Below are 27,088 nucleotides of genomic sequence, written 5' to 3'. Positions count from 1 at the left end.
TAATAAAATAATTTTGAGAATCTGGAGAAATCTATGTGTAAGGGACAAAGGATAAAATAAGTACTGCATGCCTGTGATCTTCAGGCACTGCAAAAACAGGCATGATTCTGTAATGGAAATCATTGCATGGGCTTAGAAACACCTCCAGAACTCATTGTCTGTGAACACAGTTTGCCGTGCCCTCCACAAATGCAGGTTAAAGCTCTATCATGCAAAGAAGAATCCATATGTGAACATGATCCAGAAACACTGCCATATTATTTGGGCTAAAGCTCATTCCAAATGGACTGAGGTATAGTGCAAAAACTGTTCTTTGTTCAGACCAATTTAAATTTGAAATTATTTTTGGAAACCATGGACCCTGCGTCCTCTGGACCAAAGAGGAGAGGGACCATCCAGCCATCCGGTTATCAGCGCTCAGTTCAGAAGCCTGCATCTCTGATGGTATGGGGGTGCATTAGTGTCTATAGAATGGGCAGCTTGCACATCTGGAAAGGCACCATCAATGCTGAAAGGTATATAAAGGTTTTACAGCAACATTTGATGCATCCAGGCAACATCTTTTTCAGGGAAGGCCTTGCATATTTCAGGAAGACAATGTTAAATCACATCCTGCATATCATGCTGTTGTAACATCTGAGACGTCAGTGCTCTCATCCCAGAAGAGTCTGGGTGCTGAACTGGCTTGCCTGCAGTCCAGACCTTTCACCAGTTTAAAACATTTGGTAGATGATGAAACGAAAAATATGACAAAGAAGAACCAGGACCGTTGAGCAGCAAGAATCCTGTATCAGACACAAAAGGGACAACATCCTCTCCCACAACTGGTCTCCTCAGTTCCCAGACATATACAGACTGTTGTTAGAAGATGGAATGCTACACAGTGGTTGTTACGGCTCCCACTCCTGCCTGTAGGGTGTGTGTGTTTTGTTTGTATGTCTTGTCTGTATAGGTGTTCCTGTGTATAGTATAGGTGTTCCTGTGACAGTGCTGGTGATGACGTCGGAGTGTGTGCCCCGACGTCGAGATCCGGAACTGGCGCGGCTGTGTCTAATCAGGCCAAATAAGACACTGTTGTCACGCATAAATGTGTTCTGTTTTGTCGTATGAGAGGAGGGGAGTCGCGCTGGGCGGCTGTTTTTTTTGTCCAGATGTGTAAGAAGAGAAGGGAGATAGTGTAGAGACCCATGGGTATACTCCTCAACACGTAGATAACTGATGTTATGCACAGTAGTTTAGGAGCGGTTCCACCTGAACCCTTTGTAACTTAGAGTTTAGAGTAGTCAGGTTAGAATTGAAATGCTAGTAGGTAGTTAATGGTTTTCCAACAGGGCCATTTTGGTCCTTAGCATAGTGCACTTTGTTTGTCTCATTGGGAATCGCTCATAGTCCCTTCTCCGTGTCTTTTTGTTCTGGTACGTCCCTTGTCTATTTGTCATTGTATTTTCACTACGGCTTGGTGCGGCTTGCCAATACCTTTTCGCAGCTATGATAATAAATGTACATAACCCATCCGTAAGACCCCGCTGCATTGCTTGTGCCTCCCTACACCGTTGACACCCTCCGCTGGCACAGTACTGACAGTCAAACATTGTTACCTTTAACATCGTACGTAACAGTGGTGAACATGTCCTTGTCCAAACCTTTTTGAGACGGGAGTCAGGTGGCTGAGCGGTTAGGGAATTGGGCTAGTAATCCGAAGGTTGCTGGTTCGATTCCCGGCCGTGCAAAATGACGTTGTGTCCTTGGGCAAGGCACTTCACCCTACTTGCCTCGGGGGGAATGTCCCTGTACTTATTGTAAGTCGCTCTGGATAAGAGCGTCTGCTAAATGACTAAATGTAAATGTGTTGCTCCCATCAAATTCAAAATTACAGTATTTTTTCCTTAAAATTGTATATTTAATCAGTTTAAACATTTGATAAGTCCCAACTTTTTTGGAATTGGGGTTGTACATTTCAGTCATTTTATATTATATTCCCTTTTGCTGAATATATGTATCCTTCACATACATACCGAGTTTTAAGTCAATTGGAGTCATGGTTCATAAGAAGATATTTGTACGTTTTCCCAAATCACCGTACATGGCGGACTGTATGGCTACTCTGTTCCCCGTGAGAAATAAAGCATATATAGCAATTTTCAGACATTTAAAACTGATGGGGTGGAAATGTCATCACTTTGAAAATGCAATGGTGGGCCATTTGTGGTACTCTTGGCCTATACTTTCAATGTTTCAGAATTTGGAAAACTTTTTACCATTGAATACAAAATCCACCAAGGTCCACCAGAGCCTTTGCTTCAAGCCAAGGAGGGAGGGGTGGGGGCTTGGTCTGGGCAGCCTTGCCAAAAGGTTTGGGATGTGTGTGCGTTGCTCCAAGCTTGCGTGTTTGAAAGGGGCCTGGATGTGTCAGTGAGAATTTGGAGCGCACGCACACTGTGGCGCGGTGTGATTGAAGGCTAATTTTAACCAAAAATCTGCATTAAAGTTAAGAACGTGAAGATGCAGTTTAACTGGTTATGTAACGTTGGATAGAAAGTTGAATTGTCACTATCAGCTCACAGCAGCCACGTACTGTGCAGTAGGCTAATTAGCAAGAAATTAAAACAGGTCGCACCGTAACGATTATTTGCATTGGCACCAGGGGCGGTTCTACACGGGGGCCTACAGGGGCCCCTGTAAAAATGATCGTCTCTTCCAATTTAAGCCAATCACATTAACGTGTCTATGTGGACTTCAACAACCTGCTATAATAACGGACATTGTCTCCTTCAGATCACGAGCAATGTCGTCTGGTAGCATGTAGGTGAAATATTGCTTGTTAATCTTATTAAACCGATTATCATACGTTATTGAATATTCTTGAGAATGGCAGGATCCATGTTTAGTCATTTTAAGTGTTTCCTAGGCTAACGTTTAGCAAGCTAGCTGTGATTGGCTAAAATTGGAAGAGACGATCTGCAGAGAATATCTTTTATAAAAAATGCATTTGTGAATCTAAACGCATCAGGAAAGTTCCAAAAATCCACACACAAATGCAGGGATTTGTAACTCGTGTTTGTCCGATTTGTAACTCGTGTTCGTCAGGTTTCAAACAAATGTAATGGGGTCATTTATTTGTGAATCACGAAATACATTTGTGAATCGCTTACATTTATTTGTGAATCGTGAAATACATTTGTGAATCGCGTTACGTTTGTTTGTGAATTATGAAACTAATCTAACTCCAGATCTACATGCCTCCGAGTGCGCAGGCAAGCGTCAAGGAAGCACACGTGTGCTCGCCGACCAGATACTGAGTGTTGAGCGAGCAAATCCGGATTCCTTGGTTATTGTACTAGGCGACTTTAACAAAGGCAATGTCACCCATGATCTCCCCAAATACAGATAATTAATTAAATCCCCTACCATGGAAGGGAAAACTCTGGATCACTGCTACACTACAGTCAGTAGAGCCTACTACACCGTCCCCCGAGCAGCACTGGGACACTCTGACCACGCCATGGTCCACCTAATTCCTGCATACAGGCAGAAACTAAAGCTCTGTAAACCTGCTGTGAGGACATCAAAACAGTGGACCAGTGAGGCTATGGAGGATCTGCGGGCGTGCTTGGACTGTACTGACTGGGATACGTTCACGACTGCTACCAATAGTCTGGATGAACTCACAGAGGCTGTGACGTCGTACATCAGCTTCTGTGAGGACTGCTGTATTCCAACAGGCACTAGGGTGAACTTCAACAACAACAAGCCCTGGTTCTCAGCAAAGCGCAGAAGGTTGAGGTTGGAGAAGGAGCAAGCGTTTAGGAATGGGGATAGAGACAGATTCAAGGAGTCGAAGAACAGGTTTAGCAAAGTGGTGAGAGAGGCTAAACGACTGTACTCAGAGAGACTAAAACACCAGTTCTCTGCTAACGACTGTGCTTCTGTCTGGTGAGGGCTCAGGCAGATTACAAACTACAAGCCCAGAGCCCCCCACACCACTAACGACTCTCACCTGGCCAATGACCTGAACAAATTATACTGCAGATTCTCAAGACAATTGGACTGTCCTGTACTACATCTTACCTCCCAAGAGGCCTCCCCCCCCACCACTGACTATAGGTGGGAAGCTGACAACCTGGTGACCAACTTAGAGCTCAATGCTCTTAAGACAGTGGAGATGAATGTGGACTTCCGGAAGAACACAGCCGCACTCACACTCACCCCCATCACCCTGTGCGGTCCATCAGGACCAAAACCTCACGCCACAAGAACAGTTTCTTTCCATCTGCTACTGGCCTCTTCAACAAGGCCAAGGACTCCCACTGACATTTAACTATTATCTATGACAAGTCCATCTGACAACCATTGCACTATGCACAAGCCACCTTGATCTCTTTTGCACCTTATTATTCTTTTTATATATATTTAAATTGTTTTAAATAATAAAAAAATGTTATTGTTTAGTTCTTAGAATGAGTTACAATACTGTATTTTTTACTTTTAATTCAAGATCCGTATATGTTTATTGTTTGCACCTTCCTGCCAAATCAAATTCTGTGTTTGTGTAAACCTACAAGGCGATTAAACCAAATTCTGATTCTGATCAGCCTTTGATATGAAAAGGGTGACCAGTGTTCAATTCAATATTAATAGCATTTTCATATTCATAGTTCCGTACCCTACAACAAACACTTCACCATCACAATGGTTATTAAATTACCGCGCCAATGATGCAAATTATTTACAGTTATAATGGGATTTCGCTTCCTATATTGTATGTGTGTACATGACATAAATACAATAATCTAAATACATTCTAAAGCTAGCTAACCAGTGCAATTATGGGTGTGATGTGTGGTATTCTAGGTTTTTGTAAACAAGACAGTGGAATGTTACAGAAATAAAGCCACGCACATACACACACAGGCTCACCTCGAGACTGAAGGGTTTTAAAACGGAAATCAAAGTCATCTTGCATGTCCTCTAAATATTTTACAGCTTGGTCCATCATCTGTAGAAATTAAACAATGAGGAAAACCAAAGACTGTTTAACTTTTTGGTCCCCAACCATACCCCCTGGTAACCCTTAAATTAGACCTGTCACCTACACCAAGATTGTGAAAACAGCTGCAAGCAACAGTTGATCAACAGCTGGTCTGTTCCTCACTGCTAATGGCATTTTTCTTTTGCATGGATAATGAGGATGCGTTCTCAAGGAAACACTAAACCTTTTGAGGGTGGTGAACTCCATTCTTCTCTTTTACAACTAGGGCTCAGAAGATAAATGAATTACAGTTGTTGTGTTCTACAGTGTTGTGTTCTAAGATTTTGAGCATTTTATTTAATCATAAATTCTTATGAAATATTATGAAAAGTTGCATGTCCAACACTGGAGGATCTATGTTTATTTGATTGCTGATCTATGTTTACTCTTTCTGCTTCTAAGCAAGAGCATAGTGTTAATTGTTAGTATTACTGTGTAAGTAGAATGCAGCCTGTCAAATGTCTGAACACTTCTAGTTAGAACAGCAGAGAACTTGGTTACCTGCACACTACTCCTTATCACAGCAACTCTGTTGTCCATGTTCTTCTGCCTCTCCATGGCCTCCGAGTTCTGCATTGACTTTTCTAAAGGACCCTGTGAAAGATTACCCTGTAATAGTTTTTTCCACGTTCTTACTACACCATCTAATCAACTCTAAATGATGGCAAAAACTGCATGAAAAAAGACAGGTGTATCACATTACTAGCATTCCATTAACAGCTATATCATTGCATCTAAACATTACTTTTAGAATAGGCTATGAAGGCATATGGAGTAAAACGTTTCTTTTTTCCAATGTCCATTTTTATCATGCAGAGATTTTTGGGAAAAGAGACTGAATTCTGAATACTTTCTGGCCGTGGTACTTTCACCTGTCATTTAACAACTAGTGATGTTAAATAGATTATGTCAACTAATACTGAACAGAATAATTAATTCCCAGCTACTAGTTTAACATCTCATTCTTAAATGATCAGGAATGGAAAATTAAAGAGTGAATAAAGGAATATCTCTGTCTCCATAATAATATGTCATACCTGCTCCTGCATACAGGCCGTTGAGATGATACGTCGCTCCTCTCGAAGGCAGGTAGAAATCACTCCCGCCATGAGCTGAGGGTTATCCTTGTATTTCCTCTAAGCAGGGAAAATAAATGGACAGAATGGACATTAAATTAATACACATTCTGTACACAAATAGTAATCATGTTGCCTAACTGACACGTTTGGTGACAGGTTTCCAAGCAACATGCACCTGTGCATTTCACTGTCCATGCCATTCTGTTCACAAGCTATTGCCATTGCCATTCATGCCTTCTGGCAAGTGCACGCAATTTAACAGTAGACTTTATGTAAAAATATGATAGAAATATCATGGCCCGTATCAGATTCAAGACCCTGGTACTGACCTTCCGAGCAGTGAACGGGACTGCTGCCGACTACATCAAGTCTCTCCTCCAGCCTTACACCCCCACCTGCCACCTACGGTCGTCTTCTGATAACCGTCTGGTGGTCCCACCTCTCAAGAGCGCCCGCTCCCAACCCAAGCTCTTCTCCTGTCTGGCCCCCCAATGGTGGAATCAACTCCCCACTTCCATCAGAGACACTGACTGTCTCCCCACCTTCAAGAAAAGGCTTAAGATGCACTTGTTCCGGGAGTACAACGGTACTTAGGAATGATTTGCTGGACCTGATGTTAGCTTCCCCCAGGAACACAATGACTCTTACTGAGAGACTTGTTGCTCTTGTTGGTTAGTTGTAACTGATTTAACTTCTTGTACTCGCTGTGAATTATATTATTGTTGCTTGCTTTTTTTTCTACAGGTACACTCTTGCACTTTTGAGGTTCATGTTGTTTAATTTGTAACTTGTTTAACTACATGCTCTTATGGTTCTCCCCATTGGCACTTATTTGCTTATCACAATGTATGCTTCATGTTTGGCTATTCGCAATGTTTTGGGGCTATCTCGTTGTTATGATCAGTGACCTATACTCTTTTGTAAAGCTCTCTCTTGGAAGTCGCTTTGGATAAAAGCGTCTGCTAAATGAATGAATGTAAATGTAAAAGAAATAAGCAAGACTTCTACACTAACAATTTAAGGAGTAAGAAGTATGATGTTTTGTCATGACAAAAATTGTGCCTACAGAAATAATGTTAAATGCTGAGGTTGCTTGAGCAAACAATGCTATCATAGACAAACAATTCTTGTATTCTAAATTTGACAAATTCTCAAAACATTTTAAGTTACTATTACGAACTGCTGTGATAAAATATTTTTTTCACATAACATGTTTCTGTTTGTATGTTTATACAATTGGCAGGTGCTAAAGGGGACTGAAAACAAAAGTGCCCTGTAAACATTCAGAGCTGAAGTTCCTCTACCCTGCACCAAACCTCTAAACCTGCGCTTTCACACTTCCTCTTGAAAAACATCATATTATGTACACACAAGCACAGGAAATAGCTGTTAAAACCTCAAGGTTCCACGTTGGTATGCTAAATGTATTTCTTTCCTGTCAGTTGATGAGAAACTGTTCCAAGAATTAAACCACACCCCTGTGAACATGAATAAAAAAATTCCAATGCTTATGAAGAGCCTCTTTTTTTCTATTCAAATCTCATGGAAACTATGCCATTCAGTTTCAAGTGAAAGTATCAGAGTACATTACTGCAATGTCTGAGCATTATTACTCTTTACATACTATAATAAAGATATCATAAAAACATAATAAAGAACTGACATTGAAAATACATTTGTATTCTCGCTATCAGACATTGTAAAATGTATTGTAGGTTTAATTAATAAGTTGGCACCTGTAATTGCTGGTTGATGATTTTCAAATTGTGTCTTTGCAGGAAGTTCAGCTCCTGCGAACAGTGTCTCTCCAGTTGAGATAGGAGATTGCTGAGGAGAACTGTAGCCATGGACTCATAGTTTGCAGCTGTGTCCCTGAGAGCACAGATTTGACAGTGTTCTGTATCACATTCACAAGTCGTTAAAGTGCACATTCTCAGATTTTATTAAAGGGTATTTTCATCAATTCTGTTTTCAACATGTAGAAATGACCTTTTACACAGCCCCCCATTTGAGGGCATGATAATGTTTGGGACAAAATGTTAAACAGGTGTCTGTGATGAAAGTTGTATTCATTGTAGGATTATGATAACCTGTGTGAGTGTCTTGAAGCAGTTTGTCATTATGAGGACCAGAATTGTAATGAAAGTCAAGCAAGCCATTATAAGACTGAGAAACAAGAAGTGCGAGACATTGGCCAAATCTAAGGCTTACCTAAATCAACAGATTTGAAACATTATTAAAAAGAAAGAGAGCACTGGTGCCTGGATTTGAATCCAGCCTTGGCTGTTTGCTGCATGTCTTTCCCTCTCTCTCCCTCTCCCTGCCTGCTGGCCTTTCCTGGCACACTTCACTTAGAAACTGTCCAATAAAGCATGAAAAAGGTGCTGTAAGAGACCAAAATGAACAGAGTGATGGAAAGAGCAAAGTATGGAGGCAAAAAAGACTACCAAATACCACCTCATCTGTGAAATGTGGTGTTATGGTCTCTGGGCATGTATGAGTAATTGTGTTGTCAAGGACACAAACCCGGGTCCACTGACTCACAAACGCGACAACTACCTCTGAACACCAAGAAAAACAGCGTTGTCACTGAAAAGTTCACTCTTTCCTGCCACGGGTGGGTGGTATTTATACTACTGAGGAGTGAGTTTAACCGATTTGATTACATTCACCCCTCTAAACTCACTCCAACACACCAGTGGCCCAAGTCGGTTGAGCTCTGTCTAACTGTGTGTATCCAGTGTGCTTCGGTAACGAGGCCAACGGGCTGCCAGGCCCATGGCTGACAAGGCCCCCTTGTCACACCAGGTCAATGGCACCTGGTGTAACAGATGTCATCACTAGGGTTGCCAACTTTGTCACTATGAAATACAGGGCAAAGGGTGGCCTGCCGCAAAAGTGCGGGTTCGGTTTTGTGTGTATATAAAGTGTATCGTTTTAAGCCATTTCTCATAATGGTAGCTAATTGGCGAATTGGCGCATTTACTTAACGTATACTGATGCGTGTGAGGGGGGGCTGTCAGGGCCGGATTAACCATTAGGGAAACTGGGCACTTGCCCAGGGGCACATGACAACTAAGGGGCCCTGGACAATGTCAACTAAAATGTTATATCACGTTATGAACGCAGTCCTGACTTTCCTTAATGTGAGTACTTTATTGCAACTCGTTCGATCAAAATGTTATGTTAAATCACGTCAAAAACAGTGTTTGTGTAGTCTAGTAGCCAGTGCCGCCGCTCCCATAACACTCACTACGCGCTGTGCGTAGGGCACCAACTCCTGAGGGGGCACCAAAAAATAGCCAACTGAAAAATCATCATAGTTATAATACCGATATTATTTTAGTATAGAAATATTAGACATGTATATTACAAAACAGGCAGAACAAGAGATGTATTTAAATGCTCACAAAAAGTTACAATGGTGCCCCCCCCCCCAAACAAAACATAAACAAATAGGCTACACACTCAACTTCCCAAGCTCGCTGTGGGTGCCCTTCCCTCAGTGGGCTGACGAACTTTGACAGTAGGCTAGGTCAACTTTTCTAAAATGGGCTTAAAAAGATAACAGGAGTCAGGGGAAGGAAAAAAAGAAAGAAAGAGACTGCGAGATGGTGCCCGTGCATCACTTTAAGGTAAGTTTAATCATTGTTAAATACGGGAAATGTGCTGCTAATTTAATGGTTAGCCTATGCATACACCTCAAACTTGCTGACGTTATTGCTAATGTTAGCACACTCAAATATGTTTTAACTTATTTAGGTGCAAGCTAGATTGAGATTTTACTGTTAAACATTATCTATGCATTTTACAAGTAACTGACGCCAGCTAGCTGTTACTTTCTTACCTCCTGTCTGACAAGATTTTACCAATTGAAAAACGGCTTGTAAAATGTGTATTTTACATAAAGCTCAAAAAACTATTTTGCGCTCAAATAAAGGCCCCAAAAATTCGCTTGCGCGCTTCGCACGCACGCATTCATTTTTGAAATCCGTAACTAGAATCACATCAAACACAGGGGGGGGGGGGGGGGGGGCTTAAGCCTTGTTGCCCAGGGCACAGAAAATTGTTAATCCGGCCCTGGGGGCTGTGATTGGATGATGACAGGAGTTGGTGATCATTCTCAAGTGTCGTGATAAGCACCAGTGTTTCTTCTATGAGGTTTTGTTGTGAGGGGGGGGCTTTTTCTTTTCCTTAAAGATTTAGGGGCATCCGACACTGGAATGCAAACCCATGCCACCAACTCACAAACGCAATGACCACCTCTTAACACTGTGTAAAAACAACTATTCCACAGAAAAGCCTGCTCTTCAATGGTTCAACAATGAACAAGGCAATGCCTTCTACGCCAACACAACTAAAATCCTGTAGTTTGTAAGTAGCCTAAACAGAGTTGACTAGGGCCAATACATCAGCTGGTCAAAAGACTGTTTCAGTCAGAGTTGTATAAACTAGATGACTGAAACCAGCTAGGTACTGTACTTGTGACTGGATAAATAGTTACCTAAAGTTGTTATCAAAGCTATGGCTAAGATAAAATACAGCCACTAAATGACAACGTTATACTTGATTCCAGTGACGGCTGGTGACTCAAAGAATTTGGGAGGACAGGAGGACAAGCACCAGCTATGTAGTGTAACATGTTCAAGTACTTATGTTCAAATGTATCATTAATCCAACTAGCAACCTAATGCAAATGTATATAACAAGGGTAAGGTAATGTAGGGAGTCAGATGGCTGAGCGGTGAGGGAGTCGGGCTAGTAATCTGAAGGTTGCCAGTTCGATTCCCAGCTGTGCCAAATGACGTTGTGTCTTCACCTTACTTGCTTCGGGGGGAATGTCCCTGTACTTACTGTAAGTCGCTCTGGATAAGAGCGTCTGCTAAATGACTAAATGTAAATGTAATTAAAGTAATCTCGCCCATCTGCTGCTAGCTAGCTACTCAGTTAATTAATTACACTCTAAACTCTAAAACCAAGAAATAATATACTTCCTCCGTCTCCTGAAATTTGAAAAAACTAATTTGAGTTGAATAACATTACAAAAATGCTCAACTAATACTCGATCAATTTAGCAGGATAAGAGCGTCTGCTAAAATGACTTAATATCCAACAACAAATGTCAACAAACTTCCCAACGCAGAGAGTACACCCAATTGAAGTCTTTTCCCACAATAATGCTCTGTGGATTCTATTTTATGATTGGATGGATGGATGTCAGTCCATACTTCGAAAGCTTTGGTTGGTGGGAGGATGTCCTTTGGAAGTTTTATCAAATTCAGCAGAAAAGCCACCAAACAGGAAGTGAAGTCATATCTCAGTAGTTCTTTGAGGCAGTGACACGAAATTTGGTACGCCGCCTCGGAACCTTATTCTGAGGATGTCCTCCAAAGATTGTGTCATGTGACTAAAAGGGGGCATGGCAGGAATCATAATTTTTGTTCAATTTTTACCAAATTTGGCACAGATGATGTTTAGACCCAGTTTGAAAAAAGGAATCAGATGGATTTTCAATTTTCAAAAACGTTTGTTTGGTAGAGCCGATCAAAGGCGGCGGGGAAGACGCCAAACGAGACGTGAGAGCATATCTCAGCAACCATTTGTCCGATTGTCATCAAACTTGGGTTCCATCATTCCCACGAGGAGCAGAGGAGGGCTGCGGTGTTATACAAGTGCTATGGTGCCATGTCCTGCTCTGGACTGCTTGGCCCCTCCATTGCTGCTTGCAGCTATATTTAGGGTTCCTCTGTCAGGAGGACCCTATTGTGTTTGTTGGTATTATTAGGTTCCTCCGGTAGGAGGGAACCTATTGTTATTGTTGGTATTCTTATTATTAGGTTCCTCCGGTAGGAGGGAACCTATTGTTATTGTTGGTATTCTTATTAGGTTCCTCCGGTAGGAGGGAACCTATTGTTATTGTTGGTATTCTTATTATTTTTCTTCTCCTTGCGCCCCAATATCTCAAAAATTCCCTAGTCATAAATTTTCTAATTTGGCACATTGATACTACATCCAAGTGGGTACCCCCACACCAAATATGGGCCACATCGGACCATAGGGGGCGCCACAGGCCACGCCCAAATGTCCGATTTTCAAAGTGATGGCATTTCCACCCCATTGCTCCAATTCTTCTGAAACTTGGTGTGCATGCCTTATTTCTCATGGCGAACAAAAAAGCCTCAAGGACCCATAAGGTCCGCCATGATGGATTTTCCTGTACTGTCATAATTTGGGAAAACCTTCAAAATTCCTCTTCTCTTGAACCAAAGGTGAAATTGACTTGAAATTTGGTACAGATATGTATCATTGACATATTTAAAAACGTTACTTAAGGCAATTGAATCAAGTACAAAATGGCTGAAATGGGTGTATTTATGTAAATGTCCACATTGCCTCAATATGTTTGTGTCACTAAATCAAATGTATTTTTGAAGGATGGTTCAAACCTAATAAGCTTTAAGGTGACATGCCTCTGAAGTACCATGCAAAGTTTCACCTTGATATGTCAAAATATGACTGAATTACAGCTGTTTGAACTTGGACCAAATCTGACAATGCTCGCCATTGGAGAAACAGCTTTTTTTAATTATCCAGTTATTGAACTTTGTGTATTCCATGCCTGGGAATGGCTCAATTGGCTGAGATGTTGTGCTGGTAATCAAGGTTCAATACCAGTCAGAGGCATAGTTTTTAATTTTTTATTCTGACCAAACGGTTTCTAGTCTCCCGATAAATCCTCCGGTTGTAAAACATAGCAATGCGTGTTTATTTGAGCCCATCACAACACTCCAATCATCTGTTTAGCGAGACTGTGTAAACCACTGCAAAACAAGCCAGGTTCACCACAGTAGCTAGCTACTTGTAGTCTACGCATGGTAGAGATAACTCTAATGGTTATCTCTAATGAAGTAAATTAATTGTTCAGGTGGATCCCTTGCCTGTTGCACAAATTCATTTCAGTAACCTGAGCCAGGACACATCCCCACTGATGCTAGGCATGATTTGAAATTTGACAAGTTATGGCACTTCTAACAACCTTTTTAAAAAAAACTATGAGTAAGTTATTCTTTACAGCAGCAACCCAGTCATTCCGTTGTCCCGTTTTTATAGGAAATGTACAAGCAGTTTCAACTTTGGACGAATCTTACAATGCTTACCACAGGAGAAACAGCTTATTTTTTATACAGTAACTGAACATGACAATATTCAGCACTGAGAATATCTCAATGTGCTGGGATGGTGACCTGTAAAGTATAAGGTCGTAGGTTGGAATCCAGTCATAGTCTTTTGGCCTGTCATAATTTTGATTATCTGTTCAGTTCAACAGGATGACATCATTCTGAAGTACCACAAACAATTTCACCTTGGTATGTGAAAATATGATTGAATTAGAGCAGTTTCAACGTTGGCTGAATCTAACAACGCTTACCACAGGAGAAACAGCTTACTTTTTTATACAGTAACTGAACATGATAATATTCAACACTGAGAATAGCTCAATGGGCTGGGATGGTGATCTGTAAAGTATAAGGTAGTAGGTTGGAATCCAGCCATTATCTTTTGGCCTGTCATAATTTTGATTATCTGTTTAGCTAAACAGGATGACATCATTCTGAAATACCATGCACAATTTCATGCAATTTCACCTTGAAATGTCAACTGTTTCTTAACCTTTGTCCCAATGTTGACCAAAGCTAATACTCTGCCCTTTCTATTCAAAGAAACAGTTCTATATCTCAACAGTTGGTGTGTAGCAGAGAGGATAGAGAAACTGCTTTGTAACCTTATGCTCATGAGTTCAAATCCCCATTCAGCCTGTTGTTGGCCAAACATGAAGTAGTTTTGCTCTCTTGTTTTCCAACTCTCGATCTTCGATAGTGTACATGTTTATAATATTTTGCCATTTTGCGGAGGAACCCACATCGCTGCCTGCAGCTATATTTATTATTATTATTATTCTAGTAATTTATCTCATGAACACATTGGTAAAAAGTTTTGAAATTTGGCATATTGATACAACATGCCACAACTACGGCCCAAACACAGACTGGCCCACATCAGATCATAGGGGGCGCCACAGGCGACGCCCAAATGTCCGATTTTCAAAGTGATAGCATTTCCACCCCATTGCTCAAATTCTTCTGAAACTTGGTGTGCATGCCTTATTTCTCATGGCGAACAAAAAAGCCTCAAGGACCCATAAGGTCCGCCTGATCGAGTTTCCTGTAGAGTGATAATTTGGGAAAAACTTCAAAATTCCTCTTCTCTTGAACCAAAGGTCTAATTAACTTGAGATTTTGTACAGATATGTATCATTGACGTATTTAAAAACGTTACTTATAGCAATTGAATAAAATACTAAATAGCTGAAAGGGGTGTATTTATGTAAATTTCCACATTACCTCAATATGTTTGTGTCACTAAATCAAAGTTCATTTTGAATGATGGGTTTTCAAACCTAATAGGCTTTAAGGTGACACGCCCATGAAGTACCATAAACAATTTCACCTTGATATGTCAAAATATGACTGAATTACAGCTGTTTGAACTTGGACCAAATCTGACAATGCTCGCCATTGGAGAAACAGCTTTTTTTTGTAGAGTAACTGAACATGCCAATACTCAACACTGAGAATAGCTCAACGAGCTGGAACGGTGACCTGCAAAGTACAAGGTCGTAGTTTCAAATCCAGCAACACTGAGTCTATCTTAATTTGAATACATGTTTAGTTAAACAGGATGACATCGTTCTAAAGTACCATGCGCAATTTCACCTTGATATGTCAAAATATCATTGAATTACAGCTGTTTAAGCTTTGGCCGAATCGAACAAGCCATGCTACAGGATATACATCTTTTTTTCGGGGGACAGAAACTGATCAGAATTTCTCAGCCTTGCGGGTAGCTCAATGGGTTGAAGCGTTGTACTGCAAAGCATAAGGCCACAGGTTCGTTTCGAGGCACAGTCTTTTGGCCTGTCATAATTTTGATTACTTGTTTAGTTAAACAGGCAGACATCATTCTGAAATACCATGCGCAATTTCACCTTGAAATGTCAACCGTTTCTTAACCTTTGTCCCAAAGCTGACCAAAAACTAATACTCATATCACGCAGTCGGAGCACAGCTAGATAATCAGCGTCAGCACCCTTGGGTACCCAGCATGCAGTGCGGCATATCAAAAAACGCAAAGACTTGTGGAAAATAGTTGGTTACAACAGCCGTGCAAGGGATTTCAGTTGTTGTGTTCGTTCAGTTAGATGTTTGTAATGTTATTGTTTGTTAGTTAATATAATCTTGTTGGTCACCCTGATTGTGCATGTTGTGTAGTTTAATGGGACCAGAGAGTCGGCTGCTGTACTGTCACAGGCTATTCTCGCAAGGAGCTGAATATGAGTGCTACCCTAGCCCAGTTGCCCACATGACTATTGTTTGTTGTGCATTGACTAAGAGTCTGGAAGGAGATCAACTCAAGAAGAGTTTCAGTATCCTGTAAAAAGTTAATAATCAGGCCTTACTAATCATAAAATCTCAGCAGTTGGTGTGTAGCAGAGAGGCTAGAGAGACTGACTAGTAACCTTATGCTCATGAGTTCAAATCCCCGTTCAGCCTATTATTGTTGGCCAAACATGAAGTAGTTTTGCTCTCTTGTTGTCCAAGTCTCGATCTTCTACAGTGTACATGTTTATAATATTTTGCCATTTTGCGGAGGAACCCGCATCGCTGCTTGCAGCTATATTCTTTATTTGTTTTTATAGAAGATACACGGGTTAGTAAGACGTTAACAGTACAGTAGTCTTTTAGCTTGGTTAGCCATCGATTGTTCTTTGCGTGCGTGTTTGTACAAAGAAAAACCTTTTATCATGCATCGATTTCTGATCCCCAAACCATCTACTACTGTCCCTGCGACAAGGGATATTAAACTCATACTCCAGAGCAGGCAGAGTGTGCTGGTCCTAGTGGAAGTACTTCCCAGTCTCTACATTTACATTTACATTTAGTCATTTAGCAGACGCTCTTATCCAGAGCGACTTACAGTAAGTACAGGGACATTCCCCTGAGGCAAGTGGGGTGAAGTGCCTTGCCCAAGGACACAACGTCAGTTGGCATGACCGGGAATCGAACTGGCAACCTTCAGATTACTAGTCCAATTCCCTCACCGCTCAGCCACCTACTCTAGGTAGGCCTACCAACGTTACCGCTGCTGTGGGTGAAGGTGAGCATGGTTTGAATGACAGCACTCCAATGCAGCCTGTTCTACAAACGTACCCCATGCGCATTTTCAGCCAAGGTCCTAGGGCATCGCTCTCGAACTTGGTTAGAGTACTCAGCCAAGCTAGATGCATGTTTCTGCTTCCCCTGTCAACAATTTGGAGCCAGAAATGATAAAGTCACCTTCAGTAGACAAGGTTTTACCAATTGGAAAACGGCTATGTTTATTTTACATGAAGCTCAAAAACTATTTTGCGCTCAAATGAATGCCCAAAAATTTCGCTTGCACGCTGCGCGCCCTCGCATAAACTGTGGAGGTCCTTATCCAGCATCACATCAAACCCATGATCATGATACCGTAATCATGATACCCCCCAGAAATGTTCACTGCCCCCCCCAGTCAAAGCAGGCTGCATCCGGCCCTGGTGAAAAGGTACCCTAAAAACAGGCCCAAATAGGCGTTAGTGAGAAAATGGGTAGATCAAAGCCATCTGGTTGGAGGTAACTAAAATCTGATTGTATGTATTTGTTAAAGTCACGTAGGTTACATAAATCTTGAAAAGAAAAAGAGATACACACAGTGATTCCTGGAAATATAGTGTATTGATACTGCAGTCCATGTGTCTTTGATGCCTTGCCCATGATGCAGCTAGTGATTAAAATGTCATTTTGTTGATTCGGTGTTGCCTTAATTGAAGTTTGTGTGCAGTTGCATACAGGCAGAGTTTTGCAGTAGATGCATTATTTCACTAACATAACACAATTCACTGATCTATACTGAAAATAAAGTATCCACTTTATATTGTCTTGATATTACATGCTAGTCAATATTTCATCCATAGCAAAATTAAGAAAACCCTTTGAATCATATTTAAAATTGCATGTCCCACTTTTGTTCTGGCCACATCTGTGCTGGAGACTAATAGCAATACATAAATCAGATTTCTTTGTGACAATATGGCCCAAAAACGTATTTTTCAATTGCCAATTTAAATATTGTTGAGCAATTAGGTGCCCTCGTTTTATGATGCCTAGCAAAGCAATGTAAATCAAATCCCTGCAGACAAGCCATCGCAAGGGCTGTGCCCAAAACAATATAACAAATTATTATAATTTTTTTTCTATATTGCATCACTCACTGCGAGGAAGGAGAAAAATGTTGACTGCACTAGAGTGTGGACAAGTCAAGTGCTTTTTTTTGAAGAAGGTAGAATTCAAGAAGTCACTGCGAGGATTGCTGGATACATTTGTCAAAACTTCCAGAGACGATGTGGCTGAGCAGATGTTCAAAGCAAGTGGTTGTGAACATGCTAATGTGGCAAAAATAAAGTGGTTTCAAAGTTTGTTTTTATTTGTTGACTATAACAGTAAAAACATGGAAGATAGAGAAAAGTCATGCTGTTATGTGCATGTAACCCTAGTTCATCCCCATGTATGTCAATGAGCAAGACCTAACATTTCAAGTTCGCACAGGACGATGCACCCTCCATGAAACAAGCCTAAACTGTCCTGAGTTGGTTGTGTAGCCTACACAGCATCACCTGCAATACTATAAATGCAATCAGCAATCATCGGGGCCAAGCACCAAAGGCGCAGCAAGCGCAATACAGAGCCCAAAGAACATGAAGAGGATAAATAGAATGTACATGAATGAATAAAACATAGGTTCAGAAGCACAGCTGAAAATTGAGACTTTAGGCACCGGTGCCGTTTTAAAAGTATCTATTTGGCACCGGTATCATATGTGTATATTTGTTTTTACGTCACACATTTTATATCTCTAGAACACTAGGTGGCGCTGTGTTAAAAGCTCTCACATACTTAGAGGGTATGCCATGAATGACCCCTACCACACATGTTAAAGGATAAATCAATATATGATTAATTAAAAAATGGTGGACTGATGGTTCGTCTTTTGGCATGGATCCTCTGACCATGCTGCTGATGAAGAGTACCGAGTTTCATTACGACTGATCAAAGTATGGCCGAGATACAGCCTCTGATCCCATGTTGAGTCAACATTCTTAAATTAATTTGCAACATCATAACTTTTGAACAAATATTAATATTAAAATTGTTGTTTAGAGTTGGTCCTTGAGACCCCACCGTTGGTCCATATACTATTCATGGTCATATCTATGAGTGTGTCAAATTGCATAATTTTCCTACTTATGTTCATAGGGCTGCCATAGACTCCCAGTGGGGAAGAAGAAGAAAAAGAAGAACAATTGGCCTCTAATTACAGAATAAGTGTTTCTCACTTTTGCTATTCTGATTCCGGCGGCAGACTATGGAGTCTGGTGGCCTGCAATACTTTTCACTTGAGGCAGCTGTTGGCAGAGTCCGCTTTAATGAGTTTCCCATAAGCTGTGCATTTTATGTGCCTATTTTCCCCAACGTGTGCTGCTCATCCGAGCAATACACTTATCGCATTTCAACTTCATGTCATGAATGTTTGGATGACCAGTTAGCTTTTGCAAAAAATAACTACAACCGTGTTAATGTTGAGCAGCCATTTCTATCGCCATTATGAGATGAAACTAGGATACTGATTGGGTGATCGATGGCAACATCCCGTTGCAACATGGTCACATTCATAAGCATTTTCTTATTGCAAAAAAAGCAAATCATTTCAATTAACTTCACCTGCCTTCACCGCACATCCTTGGATCCTGTTCAGTTCACCAGCGCATTTCAACTTCCTTCTATGCCCGGTTTGCGAGAATCAAAAGTCTCATTACCTAGCTAGTCATTAACGAACTTGTCTTACTTAGGCTTCCTTGCTGAACAACATTTGAGTTGGCAGTTAATTTTTTTTTTTATCCAGCAAACCAGTTATGTTAACCAGTAAAAAAAAATACATTTCAGCTTTTTCAGGTTTTTGGTCCTAGGCTAATTTACGAATCACTATTCCGCACTTGCATATAAGCGAGAGTTGCCTCTTGTTGACAAGTGTGGAGACCTCAGCTCCTGTAGCACTACAAGCACAGTATTCTTTCCAGAGAGCACTGCATTTCAAATGCTCCTTGCTGGATGCATGTCTTGCAAAGCCTTTTGTGCTTTCCGTTACTGATTTCCAGTTAGAGAAGCCAGTTTCGTTAAAGGTTTTTGTCAGCATTAGCCTAGACCCAATACTAAACTTCCAACATGAAAGGCAAAAGGCAGCATCAGCAACTACTGAATATTCCAGCCAGTCTCTACCATTAAACCAGCTTCTGCAAAACAAGTGTTTTGGAGTTTTATTAAACATTCGAGTGGGGTATGCTTGAAGTTAGGCTACACCAGGGCTCTGTTCCAAGATCGACAGGAGCAGTCGGAGGAGCTGGGGTGGGCTGTGGGGACACTTTTCTGACCTTGCTTGCCGCCGGGCGGGTGAAGTATTCTGCAGCTGGTGGAGATGGTAGTCCTATATTAAGTTGGGGCTCATTGGTGTTGCTGGGGCTACTGGCCTCTGCTGGGGTGTATTTGGTATATTTTGTTTTGTGTTTTAACTTCTTCTTTTAATTTTTTACAAAGCCACATTCCGATATCCATCCTTATTTTGTGATGTTGAAAGTTGAACAACCTAGCTGTGTGTTAACAGTGTTACTTTTTTCACGGTTTTAACATTGCCTACAGCCGTGAAGTTCAAATCGGATAAATAAATCTCTTGAAAAGGCACAACAAACATCAATGTCCATGGTGGTCCGATACCGCTTTGTTTCAGAACAATGTTTTAATGCTGTTTGTGCAGTGGGAAAAGAGACTGGATCAGATAACAAGCTTCAAATATTTTATGTGGGAAGATCTCAAAAGGTGTTTCATTACTGTCTCTATTAAAGCTAAGGGGGCATAAAATAAAACTGATGGAGCAAAGTCCCCCCCAGGGTGCAGGGCCTGCAGGAACCACTGTTCTATGTTCCCCTATGTTTTACTCCAATTCCAGTTATTTAGCATTTCAACCAGCTAATTATTATAATACATTTTGCTTAATCAAGTGTGCTGGATTAGGGTTGGAATGGAAACTACAGGATCATGATAGCTCTGTCTACAGGAACAGGTTTTGAAAGCCCTGTATTATACACTCACCAGTCCTGGCTCTCAATCCAGTTGGCAAGCACCTGCCGAATGTCCATAGGGAAGTTGTCATCATACAGATAGTCCACTTGCTCCAGATATTTTATTTCAAGTTGCTGAATCTGTTTCCATTGACTCATGCTGCTGAATAATAGAATAGTAAAAACGAAAAGAGTAAGGGTTGAATCTATCAAAATGTTTTCATCTTTAGGCTACAATGTACTTTATTATGTAATATCCCAAAAGTCAAATGTTGAACGATACAAAGGACAGACAGACAACTAGAAGAGAAAGTAACTATTCTTATACCCGTCAAACCCTAATCATAGTCACTAAATTCTAGAAACACCATGAGATTCTTGGAGGGGGGGGGGTATGTTTTTTAGAAAGCATAAATCAAACCCTACCTGAGTTTTTTGGTCTGCAGGTCTCAAAATGTCGATTGAACCTATGGTATTGTCTATGGAAACTAACACAGTATGACCTCCTTTCTATGCTTCCTGTATCTTTTTTACATAGACACTCCTACCACTAAGTTGAATTTCTCAATTACATTGACACAATGAATACACTGTATGCCAGAGCCAAATGCATCATATTCTACAATGTCCAGAACTATGCTTCTATTGACTTATATTTGATAAAACAGTTTGTCAAAGTTTGATATGAAAGAGGCTACGTATAATTGTCAAGATTCATTCATCAGTTTATCAACGATGTCACTAAACTTCCGGTGGCGCTGCTCTGCGGAAGAAATTGATCGTTGCTTGATAAAATAAGAAAGTAAACAAAATGTTCACTATCCTCCTTGGAACAAAAAAATGGTCCCAGTTCTCTTTGAATGTTAGACATGTGTTTAAAATGTAATCAGCATATTTATGCACACTTTAAAGTATTTTAAATCATAATGGGGAGATAATTTTCAAAGCGAATCGAACGACATTACGTAGACCTCCGGTAGAAAATCTCTTAGTACTGTGAAAATGGCCACGATATTCCTCATAGCATTTCCGGGTTTGCGAATTCGCCTTCAGAATTAGAGCAGGAATAACCGCTGGAATAACTAAGTAATAGTATAGAGTTTACCCAGACTGTGAAGTCAACACATTATATTTAGTAGTGTGACCATATTATATATGTGATCTTATTAAGACGATGAAAGCTGTCATTCTTGCCGCGGGAAGATTTAGCCACAGAATAGGTGCATTCGACATGGACTGCGGCTGCATGAAACGACCGGCTAGAGTAGCCGCTTGCAGTCGGGGAGGAGTTAAAAACGACTCTGTGAAGTCGGACATTCCAGCTTCTCGTGTTTGCTGCGTTGACGTCAGTCATGGCCGATCAAGCGCTGTTTGCTTACTTTACTTTATTTATAATTAAACTTAGTGTTTCCGTTATAACTATTATTTACTATAGTGAAGAGGCGGACTAAAACCCTTTCTTTAACACATTTTGAATTCAATTAAACAGTTTGGTCCGGATTGGAGTATTGGCAGAGCCTGTTTAAGGAGAGCCTGTCCACTCCCTATTAACCCTCGTGCTGCCTTCGGGTCACATGACCCAAAGGTTCATAACGAACCATCGTTGTGTTTACCCAATTTTACCCAATACAAAAACAAATTAAAATAATTTTCTTTTAACCTTTGCAATGTGGGGGGTCTGAGACAGCCCAACGCTTAAAAGAAAATGCTTCACTTTGTCTTTGTATGCGGTAAATCTGTCGCAATACGACGGTGGGTCACAATGACTGATGGGTCAGAATGACCCGAAGATAACACAAGGGTTAAGCCCCATTGTACCGAATTTTGTTGCAGTTCCACCAGAGTTCCACTGGGAATGATCGCGGTCGAGTGCAAAATGAATGGGAGTCTATGGAGCTAATCGGCTAAATTTGTCTCTTTCACCTGATTTTCGTTGAGAAATCTCAGATTTGATTGTAGTTTTTGCATGTTCAACATGGATTATAGTTCAAAAGTTGAATGAACGAGTACTTATGTCCTTTCGATTTCTTACAGGGTGAGTAGTTGTCAGTGATGCCGGTAACGCGTTACTCTAATCTGACCACTTTTTTCAGTAACGAGTAATCTAACGCGTTACTATTTCCAAACCAGTAATCAGATTAAAGTTACTTGTCCAAGTCGCTGTGCGTTACTATTTTGTCATTAATAGTAAAATATATAGGATTTGATTTCTTCTTGCGTCTCTGGGAGTTAAGCCTATGCGACAATTAAGTCAAGTTTTCAGCAGGGTCACGTACATACATAGACCTAACACTCAGCGACACAAACAACAATGTAGCAGGAGAGAGAGAGATGCGCATTTTCGAGTTGGAAATACAATCACTATTTTGAGTATTTGTCAGCTAAAGATGGAAATATCAAGATTCGTTGTACACTCTGTGCTGGTGGCGACAAAGTGCTATCAAGCTACAAAAACACGACGTCAAATTTGAAGAAACATTTGGAGTCGCAGCACTGCACAGTCAAACTTATAGAGACGGTTGTCAATAGGTGTGTTCGACTTCATGCAGGACCGGCGGCGCCGACAGCCGGCTGCAGCCGACTGCCTTGGAGTTGAGAATGCCATTGGCTGCTTCAAGTCAGCCGGGCTGCAGGCGGCTGCCGCCAACACCCCCGCCAACACGCCGGGGTGTTGTCGGCAGCTGCTGAATGTAACTAATAAAGTAACTTGTAATCTAATTTAGTTACTTTTAAAATCAAGTAACTTGTAAAGTAACTAAGTTACTTTTAAAATCAAGTAATCTGTAACGTAACTAAGTTACTTTTTCAAAGTAACTGTGGCAACACTGGTCGTTGTTGCCCATAACATATGGCGTGAAATTAGTGCCAGGAGAGCGAGCTCTGTAAAAACGATTTGTAACTTGCAAAAAAGATTTGTGTCTCTGTAGAAAATGATTCGTGTACTTGCAAAAAAAAGTTTTGTGTCTCCGTAGAAGAAGGCGAGATTTGTGTACTTGCAAAAAAGATTTGTGTACTTGTAAAAAAAAGTTGTGTCTCCGTAGAAGAAAAATATTCGTGTACTTGTAAAAAAAAGTTTTGTGTCTCCGTAGAAGAAGGCGGGAACACTGCTCCCAAAACCATCTATATGGAAGCAAATCGTTACCAAAATTCAAATGCAAATGAATTTCCAGAAATGCATTTGCATTTTAAGAATGTGGCTGCATAATTTGACTCATAAATGAAATTAGTAATCAATCATCCTATTTGCATTTTAATTTTCTTCTTCAAGAGTGCTCAATCTTTCACTTAATTAAAATGAAAAAGAAATAGACATTTGAGATTTAATTTTCAAAACATGCCCCAGCAAATAGATACCAAAATTCTATTTGAAATGTAAAATTTGAAAATTAAAATGCATTTCCAGAAATGCATTTTCATTTTAAGAACGTGGCTGCAAAATCGTGACCACAATTCAAATGCAAATGCATTTCCAGAAATGCATTTTCATTTTAAGAACGTGGCTGTAAAATCGTGACCACAATTCAAATTCAAATGCATTTCCAGAAATGCATTTTCATTTTCAAGAACGTGGCTGCAAAATCGTGACCACAATTCAAATTCAAATGCATTTCCAGAAATGCATTTTCATTTTAAGAACGTGGCTGCAAAATTGTGACCACAATTCAAATTCAAATGCATTTCCAGAAATGCATTTTCATTTTAAGAACGTGGCTGTAAAATCGTGACCACAATTCAAATTCAAATGCATTTGCAGAAATGCAAAATGAACGAAAGAGCATTCTGAGCGGCGCAGCAGAGTGACGTCAGTAGCCGCTCTTCTTCAGCTCCCTGCTGACCGAGCTATCCATCTTGTTCGGTAGGGGGCGGTGTGCACATCTGCATTGCATTACATTGCAAATGTGCCTGGAAATTGATTGAATTGCCGGGTCTTTAGAGGACGCATCACAGACTGAGCAACTTGATGTCAAACAATGAATAAAACAGTGGCAGAGCTACTATTAATGTGTAAATCTGTGACGGCAGAGTATGCAGCCAAGCTCTCTATGACTTGTTCTACTCGGTCACGGGCATCAGACTCAGATATATTATTAGATTCTACCTGTTCAGCTAATTCTAACAGTGTTTGCACAATTTGAGGGAGCGCCATGGTCTGTGATGCGTCATCTAAAGCAGCGGTCCCCAACCTTTTTTGCGCCACGGTCCGCTTTCATGTAAGACATATTTTCACGGACCGGCAGAACGGACTGGGAGGAAAGATAGGCCCTGGACAGCTGCGCTGCTAATGCATGTACATTCTGGGTATGATGTGATACTAGTTAGTGACTTCCACACCTAATGCGAGCGCGCGAGAAAAATAGTTTAGCTGATTTGAGCGAAAAATAGTTTTTTGAGTTTTATGTAAAATAAACAGCCGTTTTTTCAATTGACCCATCTTTAAGTTTCTTAGCCTGGTTTTCCATCGTTATATTGTTACTAGCTAGCTTTCGATGTGTCAGTCCCACTGTTGTGTGTGACTATAAGCTACGACAGTGACACCCGAAGTGCGTTCCTTATATCCAGTTCAGGCCTATTCCAAAATTTTGTTTGATTGCTGTCACGGAAGAAAATCCCGCTTGATGTTGGAAATGGAAGCAGGGTTTTCAGTGCTTTAGTGGCGATCTCAGGATAGCCTTCATCCAAAACACCAACACTGTCAAGAGGAAGAGACGAGCATGATACCGTTCAATAAAGCCCACAAACTTGCTAAAAAATGAGTAAACACACGTCTTTGCAGAGCTTTTTTGCTCAGGGGAAAAGGCCCGCGGAGAAAATCAGGTCATTTTTCAGAATAAAACGTCTTTCAGACTCTGATAATCAATTAAAAGGAAATAATGTTATTAATTCTTTTTTTGTGCGGCCCGGTACGAAATGACCCGCGGACCGGTGGGCACCGGTTGGGGAACGCTGCTCTAAAGACCCGGCAATTCAATCAATTTCCCAGCACATTTGCAATGTAATGCAATGCAGATGTGCACACCGCCCCCTACTGAACAAGATGGATAGCTCGGTCAGCAGGGAGCTGAAGAAGAGCGGCTACTGACGTCACTCTGCTGCGCCGCTCAAAATGCTTTTTCGTTCATTTTGCATTTCTGCAAATGCATTTGAATTTGAATTGTGGTCACGATTTTACAGCCACGTTCTTAAAATGAAAATGCATTTCTGGAAATGCATTTGAATTTGAATTGTGGTCACGATTTTGCAGCCACGTTCTTGAAAATGAAAATGCATTTCTGGAAATGCATTTGAATTTGAATTGTGGTCACGATTTTGCAGCCACGTTCTTAAAATGAAAATGCATTTCTGGAAATGCATTTGAATTTGAATTGTGGTCACGATTTTGCAGCCACGTTCTTGAAAATGAAAATGCATTTCTGGAAATGCATTTGAATTTGAATTGTGGTCACGATTTTGCAGCCACGTTCTTAAAATGAAAATGCATTTCTGGAAATGCATTTGAATTTGAATTGTGGTCACGATTTTGCAGCCACGTTCTTAAAATGAAAATGCATTTCTGGAAATGCATTTGAATTTGAATTGTGGTCACGATTTTGCAGCCACGTTCTTGAAAATTAAAATGCATTTCTGGAAATGCATTTGAATTTGAATTGTGGTCACGATTTTGCAGCCACGTTCTTAAAATGAAAATGAATTTCTGGAAATGCACTTTAATTTTCAAATTCTACATTTCAAATTGAATTTTGGTATCTATTTGCTGGGGCATGTTTTGAAAATTAAATCTCAAATGTCTATTTCTTTTTCATTTTAATTAAGTGAAAGATTGAGCACTCTTGAAGAAGAAAATTAAAATGCAAATAGGATGATTGATTACTAATTTCATTTATGAGTCAAATAATGCAGCCACATTCTTAAAATGCAAATGCATTTCTGGAAATGCATTTGCATTTTGGTAACGATTTGCTTTCATACATCTAAGCCAATCAAATATAGACATTTCTGTGTCTAGTAACATTGGACATTTTCGTCTGTCTATCACACAAAGAACGTCAGCGAATAAGAACAAAACTAGAATGCTGATGATTTCAATGGCGAGTCATTTGGTAAGTAGTTCAAAATATCCATGGGCATGTACCTTTAATGAATTAGTTGGATAAATTAATGGATAAGAGTCGCAGTAAGTTGAATAGTTTTTTAATGTAAATATGTATACGGATATTTAATTAGACGACCAGTCATTAAACCTAGCATTAGTTGGACAATGTGCAGCTAAATTGCAGCCGTTAAGCATCATACTAAGCGTTCACAACTTTACATGTTTTTTAATGTTGGTGTATTCGCCATGCTAAACTAAACATGAGCTGGACACACTGGATAGATCTCAAATGTTGGCTGGGAAAGTTAAGCGCATAAATTAAAAAGATATGGATCTTTCACTCTAGAGTGTATTATTTACTGCCAGCTTTCATTTCGAATGAAAACCACTAAATATATTGAGTGATTTCGCGGCAGTTCCCTGCCATTTAGCTGCACATTGTCCAACTAATGCTAGGTTTAATGACTGGTCGTCTAATTAAATATCCGAATACATATTTACATAAAAAAACTATTCAACTTACTACGACTCTTATCCATTAATTTATACTGTTAAGAGTGTGCTAACCGAATAATCTTTAAATGTTGCATTAAAGATACATGCCCATGGATATTTTGAACTACTTACCAAATGACTCGCCA

General features: G+C 40.4%; 1 protein-coding gene across 13 annotated transcripts in view; it reads right to left on the bottom strand.

Moving 5' to 3' along the window:
- Nucleotides 1–21,320, bottom strand: part of stat4 (signal transducer and activator of transcription 4) — a 74,002-nt gene extending 52,682 nt beyond the window's left edge. For 3 of the 13 annotated variants that reach the window (XM_062457384.1, XM_062457397.1, XM_062457392.1), the window contains exons 1-6: nt 20,783–21,320; nt 20,388–20,519; nt 7,845–7,980; nt 6,067–6,165; nt 5,531–5,623; nt 4,918–4,996 (exon numbers count right to left, since the gene is read on the bottom strand). In XM_062457384.1, coding sequence (XP_062313368.1) covers nt 4,918–4,996; nt 5,531–5,623; nt 6,067–6,165; nt 7,845–7,980; nt 20,388–20,515 — 535 coding nt within the window. In that variant the 5' untranslated portion in view covers nt 20,516–20,519; nt 20,783–21,320. The remainder of the gene's footprint in view (nt 1–4,917; nt 4,997–5,530; nt 5,624–6,066; nt 6,166–7,844; nt 7,981–20,387; nt 20,520–20,782) is intronic. The other 10 variants (XM_062457386.1, XM_062457390.1, XM_062457388.1 and 7 more) reach the window with 5 other exon arrangements.
- Between the last annotated feature and the right edge of the window lie 5,768 nt (nt 21,321–27,088).

Source organism: Osmerus eperlanus, chromosome 3, assembly GCF_963692335.1.
Source record: "Osmerus eperlanus chromosome 3, fOsmEpe2.1, whole genome shotgun sequence".
Taxonomy (NCBI): Eukaryota; Metazoa; Chordata; class Actinopteri; order Osmeriformes; family Osmeridae; genus Osmerus; species Osmerus eperlanus.
This window is presented reverse-complemented; position numbering and strand designations above follow the sequence as displayed.